The sequence below is a fragment of the Pezoporus occidentalis genome, unplaced genomic scaffold (assembly GCF_034315485.1).
Source record: "Pezoporus occidentalis ecotype Australia unplaced genomic scaffold, CSIRO_AGI_Poc_V1 ctg31, whole genome shotgun sequence".
In the NCBI taxonomy this organism is placed as follows: domain Eukaryota; kingdom Metazoa; phylum Chordata; class Aves; order Psittaciformes; family Psittacidae; genus Pezoporus; species Pezoporus occidentalis.
This window is the reverse complement of record NW_026915052.1, coordinates 27202-44309: the sequence shown is the minus strand read 5'-3', so window position 1 is coordinate 44309 and position 17108 is coordinate 27202. Positions and strand designations below refer to the sequence as shown.

The 17108-nt window shown below is 38.9% G+C and overlaps 2 protein-coding genes across 8 annotated transcripts in view; both read right to left on the bottom strand.

The window, feature by feature from the left end:
- PAPOLA (poly(A) polymerase alpha) overlaps positions 1 to 13333 on the bottom strand; it is a 42870-nt gene extending 29537 nt beyond the window's left edge. For 4 of the 7 annotated variants that reach the window (XR_009966497.1, XM_062627863.1, XM_062627864.1 and 1 more), the window contains exons 1-3: positions 12996 to 13332; positions 1717 to 1887; positions 1010 to 1076 (exon numbers count right to left, since the gene is read on the bottom strand). Coding sequence is in view for 6 of the 7 variants with exons in the window: in XM_062627863.1 (XP_062483847.1) it covers positions 1010 to 1076; positions 1717 to 1887; positions 12996 to 13003 (246 nt within the window). In the remaining variant the exon portion in view is untranslated. Of the gene's footprint in view, positions 1 to 1009; positions 1077 to 1716; positions 1888 to 12995 lie in introns of all 7 variants that reach the window. The other 3 variants (XM_062627865.1, XM_062627862.1, XM_062627867.1) reach the window with 3 other exon arrangements.
- Positions 13334 to 14070: 737 nt separating this feature from the next.
- The window catches only part of AK7 (adenylate kinase 7), a gene marked incomplete at its 5' end in the record, with an annotated part of 30153 nt that continues 27115 nt past the window's right edge, over positions 14071 to 17108 (bottom strand). The window contains 2 exon segments of the mRNA XM_062628167.1: positions 14071 to 15362; positions 16524 to 16682. Coding sequence (XP_062484151.1) covers positions 15327 to 15362; positions 16524 to 16682 — 195 coding nt within the window.

Genomic DNA, 17108 nt, shown 5'->3' with positions numbered 1-17108 from the left:
CCAATTTCAATATCAGTGTTTATTAAATTACTTGCAGACACCCATACTACAATCTCTATATAAAAGTCTGGGACTGGGAGAGGTACTTATTTCATGTTGAAATTGTTCAGGTACATCTACTAAAGTTCCTAAATTTGCAGCTTAAAAAAAAACAACTCTTAAACCCACACTACTGTGGGCAAAGACAGTTACCCCTTCATAACAGGATGCAATGTTACAATCTGAAGCTCTACGCTAATGGTTACACAACAAAACATATTAAAAAAATAATTATTTCGCAATGTATATTTAACTGAAGTAGTTCCCTGTCTTACATCAGTTAAGATACTCTCACTATTTTGCTTTCAAGAATTGCCCCACCCATAATCTTGTTCATATATAAATTTCCATTTCATAAGTGTACAGAAGAAATACAATCCCAAATATATTTAAAGCATAATAGGTTAAAAAATACGGGTTTACCCCTAAAGGCATCACCTCCGTCTTTACAACTTTTGCAAGTCTGTAATAATTCAAAAAAAGGCATGTGTAGGGGTGTGGAGGAATAGAGCCTAGCAAAACCACTACTATCATTGTTAGTCTACAAAAGTAACATTACAGGACTAACACTAAAGACTGCAGATCATAAATCTGCAAGAAGTCCATTTTATGATATAGCACTGCTTCACAAAGCCAAACAATTTAAGTATCTAATTAACATAATTTATACATATTTGTTTTGACAAAAAGTTAAGCTGCATTTCTATCCAGGGAGATGAGGGAACAACTGAAAATTATTATTACAACTACAACTTTTTTTTCAGTTTCTTTCTTTGACAACATTCTACTTTGAAGGTGAACACTGTCTGGAAACTAAAGCAGCTACACACAGGTGTTACTTATTTTTCCATTTTTATTAAACTAGATGCCCAAATCTAAAATTCATCTCATTTAGAGCGGGAACATATTTTGGAATTGTCTTCCTACAGCAATCTTAGTATGAGCAGGTTCCATGTAAATACATCCATACCTTGCTTTCACTGATTTCCCGTATCCATTCCTTTACCAGGTTATTTAATTTTCCCAAAATTAGAATCCTGTTGATAAAACAGCAGAATCACAGGTCATGAACTTAGACAAAACTAAGTCTCAAAAAAAACTTTTGAGACGCTGATCATCATTACACACAGTCATTCAACTACAGGAACGCCACAGAACTAATTACAGATATTGCTTTATATATATACACACACACTCTCAAAGTCAGTCTTACAACATTTCCACTGTCTTTTCCCCATTAAAGACCTTCAAGTGATTTAAACTCAGAAAAAATGCAATCATGCAAGGCCTACACACATTTTACATACATTTTGCTCACTTCCAAAATAAAAGCTTCATTCATAAAACACATGCACCTAAAAAGAGTCAGACGCAGTACTGAGAGAAAAAAAAACTCTAGAAAGCTTAATAAGGAATAAAAGTAGAAAAGTCACTACAACAAAACTGTTATGAAGGGAAGAAAAAAAAAATGCAAATCAGCCTCCAAAATTTAAAGGCCATTTTCATTCATTTTCCTGTTCTCAGGTATTCCTTTTAAGATAAAAAAAATAACCTTAATATTCTACTAGGCTTTTAAGAAAGCATTTGAAAGAACATAAACATGTTTGAGTAGTTGAGGTTCAACTACATGAACCTCAAGACAGGAGAAAACCACTGATAAAGTAAGCATTTACTCACCTGCGCTGCAATTCTTCTTCCTCTTCAAATACACCATAAGGTTTTAAGGTTTCAATTAATTTCTGGGTAAGTATGCAGTCAAACTCCTTGGGGGCAGCTAAACTGATAGGTGAGGTAATGCCATAATGCTTCTGTAGTTGCTGTGTTTGTGATCCCTGGGTTGTAACGGGACTAATAAAGGCAATTAGATAAAGTTACTGACAGAAACCAAACAAAACAAAATCATTTTAAAATTACTTTTTCTCAGCAAAACAGACAAGAGACACATACTAGGAAAATAGAAAGTTAAGCCTATTGTTAGTTTTTACACCACAGATCAATCTGTATTAAATCTGTGGTATTATGGACAACAAAAAAATTACCTTTCTCTAACTCCAAATATTGATTGCAGGGGTACAAGTTGCTATGAAGCATGATTTTTTTACATCAGCTGCCTTCACACACTCAGAACACTCACACGTGTAAGATGTTCTAACATATTTTGAGTCCATTAGCAACATACAGTTAGCTTTAAGCTGACTTCTCTGCTGGCTAGCATAACTGTGTGTGTAGATGAATGGCATCAGCTCAATTTATCTTGGCAATATTATATACAACATTGGCCTTGCTTCATGAGGTAGGTGTGGGGAGATTATTAGGTTTGTGCTAGACTTTGCCTAGCTCAAGTACCAAGGATGTAAGCAATACTCTCTCCACATCACTCATATCTCATTAACATGATGCTTAGCTTCATATAAGTATTTCACTAAATAAGTATGTAAGCCTCAAGTAAAACTAACCCACCACAACGGGTTAAAACTGCAAGGACTTAGTTCACTAGTAAACAGTTGTCCTGGGTTCAGCAGCAGCAGTCATTTTTTCTCCTTCTTAGTACCTGGGGCAGTGCTGTGTTTCTGATTTTCAGCCTGGGAACTGCGCTGATAACACCGATGTTTTTAGTTGCTGCTCAGTAATGTTTACTCTGACCAAGGACTTTCTGAGTCTCATGCACTGCCAGGGAGAAGGGGAAGCCAGGAGGAAGCAGAGACAGGACTGACCCAAACTGACCAAAGAGGTATTCCATACCACAGCATGTCATGCCCACTATATAAACTGGGGGCAGTTACCCAGAAGGGTTAGATCACTGCTCAGTCGGGCTGGGTATCAGTTGGCAGGTGGTGAGCGGTTGTATTCTCTTCCCTTGTTATTTCCCTTATTAGCAGTAGTGGTTTTGTGTTATACCTTAGTTACTGGACTATCCTTATCTCAACCTGTGGCAGTTACTTTCTTTCGATTCTCCTCCCCATACCTCCAGGAGCCAGGGGGGAGGAAGACAAGGAAGCAAGAGAGCAGCTGCATGGCTGACCGAGTTTAAACCATGACAACAGTGAAATCAAAAGTCCTCATAGCATCCTTGCCTTGCATTTTTCAAGCAACCCAGACAGATATGGAGGCAAACCTCAAGCAAAAGGATGATACTCAAGTCAGTCCCCCACATTTCAACATCACAAGAGAGACCACCATACAAAAGAACTTCAGAAGAAACACAAAAGCAAAGTTACCATCATATTGTGAGAACTAGGTGAGCTTTCTGGATGAAAAACAGTCATGCAGTTTTTCATAATGGGCATACATTTGCAGTGTTCATGTTTTAAAACAGCCTTTTTTTGAGAAAAATTTGAGCTGTATGGGTAATAATTCTACGGGTTTCAAAACTAAACTTGGGCCTGTGTAAACATACAAATGTCTGGATTCAGTGATTACTGCATGCTATTCCCGTACAGTTAAAACTTTTTTAACTGACAGTAGCAACAGCAGGCAGCCATTTAAAAAAAATCTTAAACATTCAGTATTGTAGAATAAATTATATATTTTAACATTTAAGATAGCCACATTTTAAGAATATCTAGTCTTGCTCATTATATACTTCACAGGTTTAAAAATAAGAATACTCTACTTAAACCTGTATTTCAAAAGCTCTAAAAGTTACTTTCAGTATTAAAGGTTTTACATTGATATATAGGTAACCTTTCCTCTAAATAATAAATATTACTCCTCCTTTGATTTTGTAAAGGACAAATCAAGGTAGTTAAGCATACTAAAAAGCTGCTTTTCTGAAACCAACTTGTTATTTAAATTAATCAACCTTCCAGAGATCAAACAAAAACATTATGATCTCTCACCAAAACACAGATTTCAGGAAACACAGGTATTACATCAACAGCTATTTAAAAGTCTTACCAACAATTAAAGCAAGTATTACCTGAAAGTTAAGGCAATGCTTGTGTACAACTGTCTATCTGCAATATTTACTATGCAAGATTACTCCCCCTCGAAGACATTGTGTTTTAATACCAAATGCATAATATATTCAATTCATTTTTAATTAACATTTTTTCTGATCAATGATTCATTCCACTACAGCAAAAGCTTTACCATCAATACGATCTCCCTCAACTTCCATAAAGTCTAAAGAAAAGAGAATTCCACACATCAGAAAGTCAAGCTAACAGCTTATATGAAAGTCCCCTTCTTTGCAAGCTTAACATTCCCCTGTACACTGCTGTATTATCAGTCCTTCATATTTATGGATTTTACATGCTATTTCTATCTTATGAAACAAGAAAATTTTCAGGCTAACCAGATATTGCATGTGGAAAAACTACAGTGCAATTTCACTTTCACTTCCATAATCTGTTGTCATTATCTCCTCATGATTTCACTCTTTATTTCCAGCATCTTAAAATCGGCAGGAATCAACAAAACTTAATTCTCCACAAGTTAAACCCATTTTAAAATTATTCTAAGCACTATAATACATTTGAAATCAAAAATTTAGTCCCAATGAAGTTTCCCACAAAGCAGGTTCCGCACATTTGTCCCTTTGCTTTTTAGCAAAAAAGGGGAAAATGACTAAAAAACTGTACATTTAAAAAATATATATGTCAACCCCCCACGTAATCATGTCTGGGAATGTTATTTGGTATTGCTTCCTCTGCTAAAGGGTTTTAATCACCTAGTAAAGAATTTGGTAACAGCTGAACAAATCATACAGACCTTAGGACTTGTATGAATGAAAACATTTTTAAAAACTGTCCAGGTGAATTATACAGAACAGTAATTCAAATTAAGTCCAAAGAAAGCCACTAAAACGTTTTCTGTTTTTCAAAGAAAAATAGTAATAGAATATCAACACAAATAGTAACTACAGCCACTTAGTTGCTACTAAATAAGAAGTCAGGAAAAAAAAAAAAGTCTCATACATAAACATCCTTTGGGTAGTATGAGTATTTTTACTTACACCACAACATAATTAAATTTTAACTGCAATTTCTCCCCTTTTTATCAGCTGTTATCTTGGGGGAAAAAAATAGATTTGCTCTTTAAGATTCTGCAATTTATTTTTACAGATCTTCAAAGCAGTAATACAAAGCAATCAATAGTTCAGTTGTGTAAAAATTTCCTGATGGCCCGATGCAATTTTTACCCATCTGTAACTAGAAACAGTATCCAATTCAACAGCTATTAGACATCATCGGGAGGGGCGGCAAAACACAGGCTGGCAGATACTGCTGCTAAGTATTAAAAAATAAAAGATTCAATGTAACTCAGACCCAGATTCCGCAAAGCGGACTCCTGAAGTCAATAACATGGACAGAGCCCTCCCCCCACTTGTGAAAGCCATGCTTCACCAATCTGAGAACTACCAACTGAAAAATAATCCTTTGCCTTGCCCCAGAATTATAACACTTAAAACCTAACCAAACATTAGATCGCTTCCCTAACCTGGTTTACAGCATAATCCTGGTAGTGCAATGAACAGGTCTGTCGTCACAGAACACCACACTGACATGGTTTAAACCATGTTTTATCTCCAACCCCTACACGGCCATCAGAACATGGTCACAGGGCACAAAATAAGCTTTGAAACTGTTCACTAAAACATCATCTTTACACAACCAATTAAATCAATCACTTAATAATACATTTTTGGGAGCTGTTTCACAAAAACAGTTTTTACACTTACTGCTCTTATATTTAAATATTTTATAATAATAAAATAACAAGGTTTCCAACAGCACAGGACCTTCCCACACAAATGTTTCACCTGTGTTTGAAGGTTGAGAAGTTAACACTTTCACTGGGATGGTACCTAACAATTCTCAGCATAGCTGCTCCTAATAGATTTACCATGCCAGAAGATACAACAAAGCTCACAATGAAGATACAATGAAGCAATGAATATAGTGATCATCTCCCCCCATACTCACTGTCCCTGGAAGTATTCAAAAACTGTGTAGATGAGGCTTCTAATGATCTACTGATGGACTTGGCAGTCCTTCAGTAACGGCTGGACTTGATCTTAAAGGTCCTTTCCAACCTAGCTGTTTCTATGATTTTAACACATATTAATATTGAAGTATTATTAGTATTAAATTGAAGCTCAGTTGTTTACACCTGCTGAAGTTAAGGCTAGTCTAAGGTAGCACATCAAAAAGATCAGAACACTGCTTTTATAAAATGACAGGAAAAAAAAATTGCATTTACCAAAAAAGTCTGCATCCTTAACTTAGTTCAACAAACTAACTAGAGCTAGGTAACTCATTCATTCATTTAAGTGACAGCAAGTCATGAAAGTTACTATAAGCAAGTAAAGGTAGATCCTCTCCCCACCCTCTAATTTCCACAAAACCAAGAAACTTTGGTAGCTGCTTTTTAAATGAATAAATTATCACTTAAAAAGAAACTTTAACTGCTCATTTTTCCAACTTTAATGTTGTATTTATATGTTACCTTTTAGCCAGAAAATGCTAACAATCAACACTCAGACTTATCTTTTACTTTTTCCTAAAGTCACAAAGATGACACTCTACTTCAGTATCTTTCCTCTTGGAAAGATACAAACATTCTAGTTTTTACCTGTGACTGTCATGATACAGCACTTTTGGAATCCCTTAAACTAATAAATTCATCCAAAGAGAAAGGACAGGTATATATAAATGCTAACCTCCTACCTGAGAGGATTAGGGAAGTTAAGGCCTTAGGGGGAGAGGGTGGAAGGGGAAAGCAGCCAGAAGTCAAGACCTTGCTGGTATGTCAGATCTGCTAGTCATTGATGTTAAGCATTGCCAAAAATCAAAGAGTACTAAACACAACAGAAAATCCCACCCAGCTACTCAATCTTTACAATAGCAGAGGCAGATTTGACAAACCTTGTCAATGTCAGACACAATTCACAGCATGTTTAGGGATTGCTTTGAAAGAGACAAACCTTTTTAACATCACAAAGAAATTTAAGATACAGTTTGGGGCTTTTTTTTGTTTGTTTCCAGTCAACCACATACACACATGAAAATCTTGCTCCCTCTCTGCTGTGAATATGAGCTACCTGCTAATAGCACAATCATCAAATATAACTTGCAGAAAATGATGCAGAGTTAAATTTGACATGCTATTGTTGTAGCTCTCGTTTGACCTAAATTTTTTTTAGGAGCATATGCTGAGTTTAGACCATCTGCAAATTGGGCAACAGCTACAGTCATTTTATTCTACTGTTACAATCCAATACTTCATATTCAAGTATGAATTAATCTCATGTCAGATAAACCTATATGCATTCCCCCCCCCCCCGTAGAAAAACACAAAGTTCTAGTCTGCACTAAACTGACAGCAGTACAGCCAAATGACCTTTTTTCTCCAGAACCTAAAGTTTTGGTAGGCAGCATATTCTTATATTGTTATCAATAAAAAGAACAGACCCTGGTAATACTGCCATTGCTAAAACCATTTCACAGCACTGTGTGAAAGTGGAAGCAAAGGAAAACAAACTGAAAATAAACCCAAACAAAACACAAAACCTAAAGCTTCTAAGAGGCTTTACAGTTTCCAAAGTGTACAACTTTAAACTCCTTTAAATGGAAAGGACTACACATTACTCAAAGGTAGAGGGGGGAAGACTGTGAGTTAAATGTAACACTTTCCAATCCATGTTTTAACATCAGGTTACACACTGAACACACAACCACATAAACAGAGAAAGAGCAAATACAGGTACATAACTAAGAGTTACATAGAATTTAAGTACTGTACTGTTGTTTTCTTTTATAACACTGAAAACTTTGTCTGGCTCAGAAGAAACAAGAATCCCATCACAAACTTCTTTTTCAGGTATACTTTGTATTTTATCCTCTCCCTTCCCCCACTTAAAACCCCCTCTTCCTAAGTGCTTTTTCCTCCCAGTATTCTACCTTAGTTCTACTGGTAATATTTATATGGTGTTATTTAAGTGTTTATGCTTCTTACCACAAATAAAATACAGCTGAAATCACCACTACATCATGTAAACATCATACTCCTGAAATTTAGTATGCTTCACAGAAAACAAAATAAACAGAAATCTTAAAAACAGATGCCATAATGTTTAACAAATTGTAACAGTATGAATCCCCCATAACTTTTAAACTCATCTCTAACCCACACTGACATAAATCTTAACCACCCAAGATCTAATGTGGGCCAAGTGCAAGCGAAAACCCCTTCCGACTTTCAGCCATCAAGCCTTTGCTACAAGTCATATAAACCCTTTCATATGTCACCATCCTCAGCTGAGGATTAAGTTTGCCCAGGCAGACATGCACAGTAAGGCCAGCACTGGTGAAGCAAGGAAAACCATGAACTGTTAAACATCTTAGAACATAACCTTAACTTTAAACTTGAGTCAGGACCTTCAGCTCATTCAGTTTTGCCTCCAGATACCAAAACAAAGTACACAGCTTCAGGAATCTCAGTGACTACCCTCTCCTCTCCATTTGCCTCTACTCATTACCCAGTAAAATTCAGTCTTTCTTATTTACTGATGTAAGATACACCCAAGTCAGATTCCTAAATACTGGTCATCACACCATCTGGTCAGTTGAAGCTAAATTCACAAAGCTCAGGCTCCACTGAGTCAGGTTTCAGATGAACTGTTTTGAGGGGTTTTGTTTGTTTGTTGTTCTAAAGACTCCTCCAGCAGGGCTACTTCAAGACAGAAACTTTAATCTGAAATTGACAACAATATCACTCCACACAAAACTTCAGATATCTAGGCCAGAAATCTTAATGAAGTCTGTGCAAATCTGTTACTGGGGAACTTACATTTTAGATGGCTAAAATAATCCATCTGTCCTTCTTGAAAGTTTTAAGTCTCCGGCAAAAAATAAATTGCTAGATACTGCATTTGCACCATGAAGTAAGTTTTCAACTCTCAGTATGAGATTTGAACATGGGTATTGGAGAAAGGAGAGGCAATGTACCTATGGAAAGAGAGACTCACCTGGTAGAAGAACAAATATTCATACACATTCTGCTAACCTTTGACTCAAGCTTGAATTCTCACAGACTGAGTTCTCTGGCTCTTCCATTTATACAGAACAGTGAAGGCAGCATGTCCAAACACATACCCATCCACAAGATTCTTACTAAACAGTTCAGAAGTTTCTCAAGTTTAAAGAAAATGAATTTCTACTGAATTCTACAGGCAGCACTTAGGCCAAAAATGAGGTTTATTATTATTATGGAAAATATAAAAAAAACCTCCAGAGGTCACAATTTAAGAAATTCAGTAAGGTTGAATCAAAAGATAGAAGTATCAAATGAAGAGCTAGGAATCCCATAAAGCATTTCACTGCAAGAGATTAACTTGTCTCAGCAGTGAAATCTGCTCAGCCCAAAATAACCAGGTTTCTAAGTTCTGTGGGCTACCTCCATGTTAAAAGATATAAATGCAGTCTTTTTGGAGTGACATTAGAAGACTGGGAACTATTGCAAACCCACATATACTTGCTATCCAGTTCCTCTGTACCATGTCTAACAAATAACTTCTCGTATTGATTTTTGTATTTCTTCTTGATTAATAAAGCTATCTCTTCAAGGGAATTCTTCTGAGGGTGGCCCTGTGCTTTGCAGAGTTGGAAATAATTCCCACCATAACAGTCTATAAAAACCTGAGAAACACTCCTCATCAGTGCAAGCCATTTTAAATATAGCATTGTACTTTTGGCATACAAGTTAACAGTCGCTAATTAGAAGAAAACAATGACATCGCATATGTCTAAAGCGATGCTCAATGAACGAAAAATACATGGAGACTTACTTCAGAAGTGAGAATAGGCTTGACTGCATACAGTAAAGACTGAAAAAACTACATTCCAGCACTCTAATACGAAAGTTACCAACAATAGTTAAGTTTGACACTTGAGTGTTTGGATATATGACTCAATGCACTTTTCCACTTCTGGTTAATAATAATAAAAATCAATAAAGACTTTTGTAATGATTTCAGCAGACATGGAAGTTCAGCAAAGAAGCTCTAAGTGCAATAGTACTGGTAACTTAACCAGGAACAGATTCATGGTGCCATTCCTCTATTGAGAGGGTCAGAAAGGCCAAGGTTGCATCAATCCACAAAAACATGGCTGCTGCTTCACTGAGTTATTAGCCTTTCTGTGTAAGCCCAGCCCTAACTGAAACTTAGTGAGCTTCATTTTTTCGTACTATCTCATGTTTCAGATAATGCATAGGAACATTCTGTACCAAACAGTTCACTATAACGTACCTATCTTTATAATAGGGGAAATATTCACCTTTGTTGCTAACCAGTTTTTGGAACAACTGAAAGTTTGAGAGTCTTCCCTTATGCAGCTGCTATCCCTTCACACAAGAGATTAATGAGAATGGTAACAAAAAGTCACATAAGTTCCTAGTATAAATTTACATTGGAGTTTTTTTAAACATTAAAAGGCTTTTGCAAGTGCTGGCTATCGGCATCAGCAGATCCCAAGTTTGCTTCCCAACTACTGAAGTGCCTTGTACATAAAATTTGCTTGGCTCTACAGTTTTGCACCATATTGCTAAGAGAAATATGCACATGTACACACAGCGCAGTATCAACAACACTGTACACCTCTTGAGAAGTTTGAACTAACATTTTTAAGGCAAAGTGATGACAATCTCTGTATGGGAGATCAGCTCTGACTAGCCTGTCAACTGTAAACACCTCCCTAAAAAAAAAAAAACAAACAAAAAACAAAAACACAAAGTTTAAAGGATTTCCTGAAAGGTCAGGACAAAAACATGTATTTTGTTTGTCATCTTGAAAGTTTTGGAGTGACACAGATGTTCTACTCACTCAAACAGATTATCATCCAAATGTATGAAAATATCAGCTGGAAAGAATTATGCAAAAAAGAGACACTCTAAGCTTGACCCCCCCCCTTTTTTTTTTCTTTTAAACTTAAGTCAGAGGTATCACGTCATAAACTCCAGAATTAACATTACCAGCATTGCAACTTATCAGCATTACAATGCTCATTTTGAAGCCCTGACTGAATAATACAAAGTCAATCATTCCAAATGACAGAACTAATGCAGAATCTGAGAAAGCTTTGCTTTTCTTCACTCAAATAAATATCCTGTTCTAGGGAGGTCGCCAAGTAATGTTTATACTGAATACAGCAATACATTAGTGTAAATTTAACTATGCAATGTTATTTAAAAGTTTCTAGCTGAAGTATCATAAACACCTACATTAAGAAAAACGACTGAGTCAATCCAAATTTGTCAAAGTTTAAAATCACTACTACTACAACTCATAGGAGCCCAAACTTTAAGATGATGTTATTAAGCATTCAGAATTTATGCAGTCACAACAAAATAAACTAAGAATGAAAGCAGGCAGAGTAAATACCCTCACACTTTCCTGAGGCCAAAAAGCCCAGCCAACTTCAAAGCTGGTTTCTGGTAGTTTTTCACTGCCATAATGAACATGTGCAAAACTTATCTATAAAACATTGTAACTTCATTATACAAGCATCAAAAGCTACTTGGCACAACCATTTTCTTTTCTGCATGTATCCACTGTGTTTTTCCTGCCATAAACTCTCTCATAACTTAAATAAGTTTCCCTCATGTCATCTAACCCACGACTAATTTGCCAGTATTTCAGACTGAATAAAACAAGTACAACAGGCAAGTATGGTTATTCTTCACGTAAAGTGAAGAATTCACATTTAAAACAATAGTAAATAAACCCCATTAATAACAATGAAATAATAATGAATAATCCTAAATAACTGTGGCAAAACAAAAATAACCCAAAATATTTCACATTTCTCCTTCAATGAAAAAAAAAATATAACGCAACACACAAACAAAACCCCACAACAAAAAAAAAAAAACCACGAACCTAGCATATAAACATGCCTTATTCTTAAAACCCACCTGACTACCTACCCATCGCTGGTCCCCTCGAATTATACAGTATGATAAAATACTAACATTACAGACTACAGAACTGAGAAGCAGGAAGTTGTTTCGCTCAACCCGGGACCGTGAAAACGCCGGTAAGGAAAAAAAGTAAGAAAAAAAGAAACCCCGGCGGGGGGGCTGGACGGGCGGAAAGAGACAGGAGGAAGGGTGAAGGAAACTAACTAAGAAACTGGGATGAAATGAAATTCTCTCCCACTTCGTTACTCACTACCAGCAGGGTTACGGTCCGAAGCTCAAGGCATACTTTTTCAACGAGAAAGTCCCCCGGCTCCCGGAACGGCGGGGCGGGGGGCTGGAGAGGTGCTGCCGTCCACTATGGCTACCGCCGGTCGGGGGCGCTGCCCCCACAACCGGCACCGAGGTCCCCGCGGCGGCCTGGCACCGGAGCCACCGAGGACCAGGGGGGTTGCAAGGACAGCGAGCTCAGCTCGGGTCGCCTGTGTTCGAACGGACGCCTGTGTCTCCCCTGCCCCCGGAACGAAGCAAAACTGCTCGCGTGGCCACCGAGGGAGAGGCTTTGTCAGGACTCCGGAGAGAATAAAGCCTCATCTTTCGCAACCGGAGCAAGAAAAAGATAAACATGCGGCACTTCGTATGACCTGACTCCACAGCGGTCCGAAGGGCCCCACAGCAGCCACCCGCCCCGTGGCTACTCAGCTCCTCATGCCTGCCACTATAAGATCACGAAGGAGCGGACAACAACGTAAAAGCCACATCAGCATCTCCTTCGGGACTCATAACGATAGCGAGGGACACGACAAAAAAGCCCGCAGGTCCTGGCAGTCTGGGTGGAGAGCAGCGGATCCACAACTCCGCACACTGCGGCACCGGAAGAGCCCAGGGCCGGAGGCGGACAGGCGAGAGGGGGAAGGGCAAGAGGGAGCAAAAAGGGCCCGAGAGGGCAGGGAGCACGGGAAGCTACGAGGAAAGCATTGAGTAAAGGCCGTCAAACCACAGGCCTTTTGAGATACTCCGACAGCTTTCTAACTTACAACGGCATCGTCTCTCCAGCCCCTCCTCCTCCTCCTCCTCCGTCGCCGCCGCCACCACCACCACCACCGCGTCGTCCCCTTCTCCCTCCTCCTCTTCTTCGTTCTCCCCCACCACTGCCGCCTCCGGGCCAGTCACTCGTCCCGCTGGGAAACGGGAATCGTGACCATGATACGCGCCGGGATCAGGCCTCGGAGAGAGAAAGCCGTTCGGTAGGCCAAACCGCCGCCGCTTCACTTTCCTCTTCCCCTCCGGCCTTCTAACATGGCGCCCAGACGCTACCACAGCAACATCCTAGACCGGGGGGAGCCTGACGTAGCGGCACGGCCACCCCCGTATATCGCGCACACCAGCTTGCCCGGGCATGCTCATGCTGCCGCGAGGCCGAAGGGCATCCTGGGAGTTGTAGTTCTGGTGAGGGTTGAGCTTCAGTTTGAAAACAAAGCGCCAACGGCCGCCGGGCGGCGCGTGCGCGGTCAAGTGGTGTTTGTGTCCCTCGCTGCCCGGTGCGCGCGGGGCCATGCATGGGGCTATTGGGGGTAGTCCGGCTGGGGACGGGGAATGTGGCTCACGGGCGCAGCTTCGCGGGGCTGTGGTTGGTGCAAGTGTTGGTGTGCTTGGGCATCGGGGGGCACAGCAGCGGGAGGAGCGGACTGTAATCGCCTCGGGAACTGAGGCGGCGAGACGGCCCGCGCGTTGCACCTGCAACTTGGGCTTGGGGTCGCCGCGCTTGGTGCATGCGGGAAGCCGCTGGGGAGCGGGGCGGCCAGCGCTGCCCTCCGTTGGGGAAGAGCCCCACGGAAGGCAAGGCGGAGTCCGTAATCAGCTCATTTCGGCCGAGCGCAACTCGCTTTAGTCTGCGCCCCGTGGCCCTGAAAAGCGGAGAGGTTCGGTTCAAAGCGGGAGCTGTGCGCGTCTCGTTATCATCGGGCTTGCTTTCGGCTTCATGCCCCACACAAAACAACGAGATCCTTCTCTAGGTTTTTTTTTTGGTTGTTGTCGTTTTGGTGTTTTTTTTTTTTTTAAGCTCTGCTAGGGTTGCGTAAATGTCAAAGTATTAAAAAACAAACGCCACTCTTTACATATTATCTCAAAACTTTATTCTTAGAGAAGTAAATGTATTACTGCGACTCTACACAAGCAAACCCAAATCTTTGGTGGGTTTTTTTTTTTTAGTGTTCTATTTTCATCTTTACTCTGAAAAATAGGATACCCAAACTAAATTTCTCCAAAGTTACCGATTAGCTAATATTTGACTGCCTCATGATAAATGGTAATTGAGCTGACAGCATAAAAGAAATTCAGATCCCAAAGAAACCTATCTCTTTAGAGCTGAAGATGATGGTTCTGAACTCTGTTCTTGGCTATTGTCACTGACCTGCCTGTGTGACTCTGAAAACAAATGGAAAAAGCCTTTCTCTGTAAAAATATTAATATTTTGAATAAGAATGTTGGGCATTAATGCATCTAAAATGCTAATGTTTAAAGTAATACATGAGTTGAAAATGTTTCTGTATTGTCATTCTTTCGGTTTTTCCTCTCCCCCCCCCCCCCCCCAACAGTCCTTGCTTTCTATTTTGACAAAAACCTGTATTTGTTTTGCACCAAATATGCTGCCAGTTTCAGTTGTGTCTGCAGAGATATTAACAGTTTCTGTGAGAGGTATGTGAAGTCAGCAAAAAATGGGATGCCAGCCACATGCTGTAAAGTCTAGATTCTTCAAGAATCTATAAAAAAACATGTCTCAAATATTGAATGACAAGAAGATTGAAATGAGAACGACACCCATTTTTGATACCAAAGAAAACCCCAGGGTTTATAACCTACCTGTGCTTGGAAGCTGCTTACTGCAGTGCATGACTTTTTGTCTCTTGGTAGTTGGGAAGGGAAATGGGAAAGCTTGTTTCTATTCATTACCGTTTTCAGTGAAAATGCCTTTTTTCCCTTTTTTCTGAGAAAAGGTTTTCTCAGTCTAGCTGCCTGCATTCACTATGGATCAGGGTAATATATTGCTTAAATAGACTGTGTAACTGAAAAAATCAAGGAAGAAATTTTTTGAGAGAACAGATTATTACGGTTCTCAGTTTCAAATAGACAAGCAATGCAGAAGTGTATATCTATTAATATATGCAGTAAATGGTACTTTTATAGAACAAATATTAATAACACAATGCGACTTAGTAATAAAGTATGAGAAATAAAATTGGAGATTACATAATAAACCTAAACAGAAGGAATTTCAGAAACTAAGTATTTTTACATAAAATGCATTACGAATGTTCTCTTTTCTATTTCACAATTTCTACATCTGACAGGAGTGAACATTCATCTCATTAAATATCAGGGCTGTTCTTGAAGAGATATTCTGCCTAGAAACAGAAGAGTTTCCAAGTTATTTTCAAGTCTCCAATTCTAAAATTCATGCAACATAACAAAAATATAGCGGTTAACATGACTACACAACACTGCAGAAAGTATTAAATGGCTCTAAAATGTAATTTCTGTCAGACATGTGCAAGAAACTTCACACCCCACAAATACCATCCACCTCCTTGTCCCTCTTGGTAGCAGTCACCCCATCTCTATTGTGAGCAAGAGAAGGAAGTGAGCCCTTTATGACAGTATTTGTCACTCCATGGAGAATCCAAGAGAGTACCCAAGGGCCTGATTTCTGGACACAGGAAAGTAGATGATACTTGATCTTGAAAAGTTATGCATTTGGTAAGGTAGATCTCATGCTCCTAGAGCTACAGGTAGTTGGTACTCATCAGTAAGCAAAAACATGAAAACAACTGAACATTTCTTGTTGCCTCAAGTGGCACACAGCATTTCATTTTAAGCTTTTGCTTGGTTAATAAAACATTTCATCAAAACAGTGAGAGCTTGTTAGTAACTTTCTTAAGATGTGCAGGAAGAACAACGGTACAGCAATAACTTTGCAACATCTGAATTCTTGTCTGAATGCAGTTCTGACCCACCCTGCTTTCTGGTGAGACCTGAACTAGGTAACCTCTTGAGGTCCTTTGCAACTGGAATTATTCAGTAGATGTCTTCTAGGATTTACTCATTAAGTTATCTGTGTATTGTAAATGGAACTACCAAAGGGCATTAATTTATTATTACAGTAATGTGTTCTGTTGTGCCTAGAGGGGTGTGTCCTTTTTAGAGGGTGGATAGAGGGTAATATCCTGCTTTCTGGTCTCTATGTCACAGCAGAACTGGCAAGAGTCCCTAAGAGATGTAGAGTACACATGCCAAAGAGATTGTGGTAGTGATTCTTGTCCTATCACTGTTCAGCAAAGCTGGATTGTGTCCTTACTTGATACACAGTATCAACTGATCCCATAAAGAATAGTTGCTGTTTTTTCAATTTTCACAGTAATTACTGCTCACCAGAACTGCAGATTCAAACCCTTAATTAATTTTTATCATGACTGTGGGGAAAAAGATTTTCAGTCCTTATGTTAACAGACATTCTTTGGGTCTCTATGAATATTCAAATATGTTTAAGAAATATGATGTAATCTTACCAGAAAATCAACTGGATCATCTGGCCTGATCCTACAGCATTCATTTACCCCTTGCATAAGCATTGGCATGACATTCCTCATTAAATAGTTTCGTAGTGGAACAGACTGGGCCTCCAATAACTCTTGTTCTTGTCTTTTCACTTCCTCCAGATGTTTATTCTTCAAATAGTGAACAAAATAATAAAGAATAAGGTTTATATCATCTTAAAAACAGCACTTGACTAAGTAATAATGGTTGGCTAGAGATAAAAATAGTGTTAGAGGCTGTGATAGAACTTTAAAATGTACTACTGGGCAGGATAAACTATGAACTGTTTATTAAATTTAGAGCACATGGCACACTGAGGACAAAGAATTAAACAAAATGAAAACTGAAATAATCTCCTTAGTAAAATTATTTTAGTTTTCTCTCTGTAACACTTAAAAGGAGCTTTATTCTGAAGTCTCCCTGTGGTCCTGTTTCTGTAAGGTATTTGCCAAAATCGTTGGAATACACTATACTATTACAAATGCAGAGCATTTATTTAGGGTTCTTTGAACAGAAGGGGGGGAGGAGAATATTTTTGCTCAGAAGAGAGCCCTGAC